Genomic DNA, 7,132 nt, shown 5'->3' with positions numbered 1-7,132 from the left:
TGCTCAAAGCATTAGGGACAAAAACAAAAAAATAAATAACTAAATCAGCTGGCAACATTTGCGTTACGCAGCTCCTTCCGTACTTCACTGACTCTTTGTCGAAGCCGATAGCACTCTGGTTTAGGGATCTCACCCTCTCTCATCCAGAAAGTGCCATCCCTAACAAACTGCTGTTTATTTGGAAAATAGTCCACAACACGAACATCTCTCTGCCCTTTAGTTTTCAGGAGAAAAAGCATAATTTCTTCCGCTGTATAAACCACTGTAGGCACGTCAGTTTGGGAGCACTCCGACCAGCTAGAGTCAGAGGAATAGCCCTCAGCCTCAGACGCGCCTTCAGTGCCACTTTCTCCCTTTTTAACTTTAACTGAATTGTTTTCTCTATCTTTCGATTTTCTTTTGCATGCTGGTTTTTTAAACTCAGTCTCCATTTCAGCGACTTCCTTACTTATCATCTCATCGAGAGGATGTGCATTCTGATTCAGACCTGTGTCTGAACCACCTGAAAAAGGTCCAGGTACGGCCTCGGCTGACTCAGGTTTATACACAGGCTTTGACCGGTTAGCCTCCTCCACCCCCGCACCATCCGCCCGTAACCCGGTTTCAACGGGCGTCTCAGGGCTATGCTCTGCGAGAGACGCAGGCACTTCGGCCGCAGGTGTGTCCGACTCTGATGGTTCGGCTGTGGAGGGAGTAGGCACATTAGGACCAGTTATGAGAGTCTCGATAACAGGGGACTCGGTCTCATTGGACTTTGTGGCGGGAGTTTCATCAGCATGTGAATCAGTTGTGGGAGAAATAACAGGGGAATCAGCCGTATTGGACTTTGATGTGGTAGCCTCGCTCGTGCGCTCTGCAGAGTCCGCGGCAGCAGCCACTTCTGCCTGCGCAGTGCTCTGCCCAGCCTGACCTGCGTTCCCACTCCTGTCATTCGTACAGTCCTGCCTCTGGTGTCCGACTTTTCCACATCTGAAGCACTTAATTGACACATTTGAAGTGACATACACAAGGTAGCTGAAACTACCAACAGTAAAATTGAATTTAACATCCAGCTCACTCCGATGACCACTGAGAACCATATAAACCTGCCTACGGAAAGACAGAAGATGCTTCAATTTAGGCGATTTACAGCCAACAGGTAACTTTTTTATCGGCGACACCACTTTTCCAAAACTAGATAACTCCTTAATAATCTGCGCATCACTGAGGAAAGGGGGAACATTAGAAAGAAGTATCTTTCGCGAGGGGCTGCTCAGGGGATGTACAGGAATCAGGGAATCCCTAATTACAACGCCATGCTGGATGGCCAAATCAGCTTTATCAACAGAACTCAAGAAAAGCACAATGGCCCTCATTCTCGAACATTTTCTGAAGTTTCTTCTGAAATGTTTCTTACGGGCCTCGGAAAAACAACGTAAGCAAAAGACATCCGCCAAATTCATGCACGCTTGAAAATGTGGTCATACGCAGCAGAAGTTTTCTGGGCTGTGATCCCCGGAAGAGTTTTCTTAAATTGAAAGCGCGTTCTCGTGCTCCTGAATTTGCATACATACACGCCCTGCCAGCTCCTTATAAGGGCACGCAACCGTAGTGACGTGTGCAGTCGGAATCGACCGAATCTACACGAAAGCAACTCGTAAACGAGTCATGTCAAAGCGGAAAGCGATCACCGTCGAGTAAACGCATATCTAACTGCAACTATATATGTCTATGACTTGAACGGTGCAGAGATGGACTGTTGCAGGATGTAGATGTGTCCATTCTATTCCACTATAGCTATATCAACGTGATTGAGTTTAGTGCTTATTTATTTATTCACTTACATTTGCAGTGTTCGTGTACATTACATTTAGTCATTTAGCAGACACTTTTGTCCAAAGCGACGTACAAGGGATAGAACAGTCAAGCTACGAGCAATAGAGACCTAGTGTAACAATAAATACTACTTTACATAAGAAATAGAAAAACGAAATAGGAAATAAAAACGAAGTGCAGGAATGTAACTGCTATAAGTGCAAGTTAAGCACTAGTCGAAGTGCCAGTTAGGAAGGGAGGTGCTCTCTGAAGAGTTGGGTCTTCAAAAGCTTCTTAAAGGTAGAGAGGGACGCGCCTGCTCTGGTAGTGCTAGGCAGTTCGTTCCACCAACGTGGAACTACTTCAAAATTCTGGATTGCCGTACTTGCACAGACGGCAGTGCCAAACGACGCTCACTAGACGAGCGCAGCATTCCGGTGTAGTCCTTTTATTTATTTTATGACATCACGGTGCCTCGTAGAATCATGACTATAGGCCTACATGTGAAACGTAATTGTTAATGATACTTTAATCCGAGGATCTGTAGAGTTGATGTGAACGCAATCACCAACGATTTCTCACAAATTCATTAACACGGAGAGTTTTCTTAAATGCGATTCCTCAAAAAACCACAAGATGGCCCACGGGGCCATCTTGTGGTTTTTTAAGGAATCGCATTTGAGAAAACTCTGGCCGAGTTACGACTGCTATTTCGAGTTCGGAAAGTCTTCTGAAGTTCAGAGCAAATCCCAGATGAGAAAACTTTCATGAATGCCAAATGTTGTCCTAAATCCAATTCAGAAGAAATTCCTCTTAAATTCCTCTTAAATTCTTCTTAACTGCGTTCGAGAATGAGGCCCAATGGCTTTATTCATGCGTGAACCTGAAAGCACATGCTCATGTCCTACGACTTCACCCACAGCTAAACTACATTCCTCCACTCCGACCTGAGATTCCACTCTAATTCCGTGAGACCTCGTCAAAGACGCCAAAAACTCCATTGTTCACCTACGCGGTGCGGGTGGCAGCTCAGCGAATGCTGAAGCGCACCCCCGCAAGTAACACAAAGCGCAAACTTTTTGACAAATAATTATACTATATACAAACAAATAAAGGCAACGCACTGAAGATAAAGTTAGAAAAAAAGTCTTAGTCACAGACAGCAGTATCACTCACGCGTCTCCCGCAGCACTCCACTCGCTCGCACATGCGCTCAGAGAGAGAGAGAGGATAGAGAGAGAGAGAGAGAGATAGAGAGAGAGAGAGAGAGAGAGAGAAGAGAGAGAGAGAGATAGAGAATTTTTTTTTGAATTTTTAAACAAAACTTTATTGGGCAAACAGCATTGCAAACAGTGTTTTACACATTATTCAAAACAACGAGAAACAAAACATCAAAAACTAAAAACTAAATCATCATCATCCTCAACTGAGCACACAGCTTTTTCGCAGCACCACTGCGCAACAAAAGTATTTATATCATCCATTGCTTTATAAAAACAAAAATCAAGTGACACTCTCGACATCATCAGATTCCTTAAAACAGGTACCACATGACAATCTGACATTTGATGCATTTTGTTTTTCCTACTCAAGTATATGGCAAGCTTTGCTTGCCCTACAATAAAGTTGATCAGCTGACATTTAGCTCTTCGCTTCTGACTATAAGGGAAACCAAGTACGAAACTCTGCTTTGAGCACACCACCCCTAAAGGGTTAAGTAAACAGTTAAGAAAAACAAACATAGGCATTAGTCTGGTACACTCCATAAAGCAATGAAAGATAGTTTCCCTTTCGTTACAGTATGGACACTTGTCATTCACATCAGGATTCATTACTGCCGTAACAGCATTAACTGCTATGGCCCCATGCAATATCCTCCATTGAAGATCCCCTGTCCTTTTGGTCAAAGGTGGCTTATAGAAAACTCTCCAAACAGGCCTAGTTTTTCCATCAATCCCCAACTTCTCCCTCCATACCGTATCAGTGCGACCCTTTAGATGATTTTTGTTTAAGGTTTTCACCATGACCTTGTACACTGCCTTCCCACTGCAGTGGCCAAATTCAGGTTCATCAATTCCCAGATTTAGCAGGGGACTAGTGAAACCAGGCTCCAGCCAATCTGTAATTAGGACAAAATCAGGAAAAGGATCATTGTCATTTGGCAACATGTTACCTGAACAGTAACCCTCTAAAAGGGCTCCCTCTCCAACATTCAAAAATCCAAGCAGTTTCGCCAGTACTCTGCTTGCATACCTCAAAGACCTCACCCCTAAAGCAGAGGCCAAGGCCCTGGCATTCTTTAAATCATTCCCAGCTTTTTCAACAACATTTCGCAATTGAAAACAGTTACAAGCACACAGAATATTCGTCAGTCCTGGGGTATCTTCCCCACACAAGTCAAACCGAGCTCCAAGCGTAACAGGTTCTTCCAGCAACCAGTGTAGTGATGTTGCTGGTGCTGACCAGCGTTGCCTAAAGAGTCCAAAGACCTTGAAGCAGCTTTGATAGAAAGATGACAGCTCATTCAGGTCGAGTCTCTTATGGTCCATCAAGAACAGTGCATTGTCTATCATCATTCCATTCACCCTGCGTAGCATTGCCAGGGCGAGAGGTCTCCAGACCAGATCCCCCGGCCCCCGCAAAAGTTTCTGGACAAACTGAAGACGGTAAGTCGCTTGTCTGCTGATTAGGTTGATGAGACCCTGTCCGCCCTCATCCTTGGGCAGGAAGAGCACACTCTGAGGGACCCAGTGAAGCTTATCCCAGAAGAAGTCCACTAAGTGTCTTTGAATTTGGGCCAAAAGCCCAGCAGGGGGGTCCACACAGGCAAGCTTGTGCCACAGGGAAGAGGCCACCAGGTTGTTTATTATTAGTGTCCGCCCCCTATATGACAGTTGAGGCAGGATCCACCTCCATTTTTCGAGACGACCCAGGACCTTCTCCACAATACAATCCCAATTCCTCCTTAGAAAAACATCATTACCCAAATACACACCAAGATACTTTAACCCATCCCTTCTCCATACCAGCCCACCAGGTAATCTGGGAGGCTGCCCACCCCAGTTCCCCATTAGCAAAGCTTCACTTTTAGACCAGTTTACAGCAGCTGATGAAAACTTTTTAAAATCATGTACAATACATTCAAGTTTATCAATATCCTCATTTCCATTCACAACAACAACTAAATCATCTGCATATGCAGACAGACACAGTTTGCTATTACAATGAGGTATTGAAAGACCTTCTAACTCAGTTCGAAGCTTATGGAGTAATGGCTCTATAGCAAGAGAGTACAGCATCCCCGACATGGCACACCCCTGTCTGATTCCCCTGCTTACTTTAAAGGGAGCACTCAACCCCCATTGATTTTCAACACACTTTCAATGTCTCTGTACATGGTCTAATCATGGCCCTGAATCCAGGACCAAAACCAAAGGCTTCAAGAGTTTGCCAAAGAAAAGAATGTTCAACCCTATCAAAGGCTTTCTGCTGGTCTAGAGATATAAGACCCGCCTTGATGCCAGTTAAGCGTGAAAAGTCCAGGAGGTCACGTATTAGCGCAACATTATCAAAAATTGATCTTTGAGGTATGCAGTAAGTCTGATCAATATGAATTACTTGACCAATTACATTACGCATTCTTGTAGCCAGGGTTTTAGACAAAATTTTGAAGTCACACACAAAAGTGAGACGGGCCGCCAGTTCCCTATGTTTCGTAAATCCCCCTTCTTAGGTAGCAGGGCAATGGCAGCTCTTCTACAACTTAATGGCAATAACCCCTTTTCAAGACTATTATCAGCACCTCTAAAAGGTCCTGCCCAATTAGCCCCCAGTATGCTTTATAGAACTCCACAGGCAGACCGTCAATCCCAGCCGATCGTCCCCCTTCCATCCTCATGAGTGCAGAATGGAGCTCACCTAGGTCAATGGCTCTTCCAGCTTGTAGCAGACTCATCTCTACCTTTGGTAGATCATCATAATAAGTGCTAGCTACGGCCTCCATGTCAGTAAGTTCACATTTAAACAAATCAGCATAGAAACCAACAGCTCTCTTGCGAATTTCGGCTGGCTCAGTGAGCTCTTGTCCATTTTCTGAGAGCAGACAGTGGATCAGTTTACTCTGTCCATTCTTTCTTTCTAGACTAAAGAAGAACTTTGAGGGTGCATCCATCTGTGTTGCATTCTGAAATCTTGAACGTACAAGAGCCCCTTGGGCCCTGACATTTAATAAATCATCAAGCATTTTCTTCTTACACCTGAGAGCATTAATATGTTCCTCATTATAAGAGGATGCCGCTAAGTCTTGTAGGCCTAGAATTTCCCTCTCAAGAGCTCTTATTGACTGGGAAACTCCTTTTGTCACATTTAGAGTGTACTGCTGACAAAGCTGCTTAATTAAGACTTTTCCACAGTCCCACCACAGTTGCAGGGAGGAGTATGTACTTTTTTGCCTTTTAAAGTTCTCCCAAAATAAAGTGAAAAAACCTGAAAAACGTTTGTCCTCTACAAGAGTAGTGTTGAAATGCCAATAGGCACTGCGAGGCTTAATGGTGTTAGACTTAAACAGCAGATAACTGCGCTGTGATCCGAGAAACTAACTGGGAAAATTCTACAGGACTTTAAAGAGCTAATCTGGTGGCTAAAGACATAGACTCTATCCAACCTTGCCAGGGACATGTGATTTTCTCTGCATTGTGTCCATGTAAACTGTTTTATGTCTGGGTGAAGATTCCTCCAAACATCACAGAGGTCATGAGCTTCAATTATCTGTTTGAGAGCCTTCTTAGAAGCAGAATGTGGCTCCAAGTGATTCCTGTCCAAGTAATCATTCTCAGTACAATTAAAATCACCAGCTAAAAATAGCAAGCAATCAGCATTTAACTTACTCAGAGAGTCACCAACTGTGTTAAGAAACAAAAGCCTGTTTGCCCCTACTGTGGGCGCATATATATTCAAAAAAGACATGGTAGTGTCCTCAAACTTTGCCACAACCTTTAGGCATTGTCCTCTGACAATCTCCTCTACTTCAAAGTGAAGTGGCATGAAATGTTTAGAAAATAGAATGGCCACACCGCCACTTGACGAAGATTTGTGACTTAAAACAGACAAACCATCCCACTCCCTTTTCCAATCGATTTCATTTTTTCCATCGCTGTGCGTTTCCTGCGCAAACAGCACGTCTATGCGCTTTAATCTCATTAGTTCGTAAAGCAACATCCTCTTTTTTATGTCCCTTGCACCATTTACATTAATAGTACTAAAAGAAAAAGTCCTCATCTTGACTGGTAAATTGTGCTCAAAGCATTAGGGACAAAACAAAAAAATAAATAACTAAATC

At 43.8% G+C, this 7,132-nt stretch overlaps 1 protein-coding gene across 1 annotated transcript in view; it reads right to left on the bottom strand.

Moving 5' to 3' along the window:
* Nucleotides 1-481: 481 nt before the first annotated feature.
* ankrd50 (ankyrin repeat domain 50) overlaps nucleotides 482-7,132 on the bottom strand; it is a 24,178-nt gene continuing 17,527 nt past the window's right edge. Inside the window, 1 exon segment of the mRNA XM_042710779.1 lies at nucleotides 482-682. Coding sequence (XP_042566713.1) covers nucleotides 482-682 — 201 coding nt within the window.

The sequence above is a fragment of the Clupea harengus genome, chromosome 20, assembly GCF_900700415.2.
Source record: "Clupea harengus chromosome 20, Ch_v2.0.2, whole genome shotgun sequence".
Classification (NCBI taxonomy): Eukaryota; Metazoa; Chordata; class Actinopteri; order Clupeiformes; family Clupeidae; genus Clupea; species Clupea harengus.
Note: the sequence above shows the minus strand (reverse complement) of the source record. Positions and strands in the feature narration are given on the sequence as shown.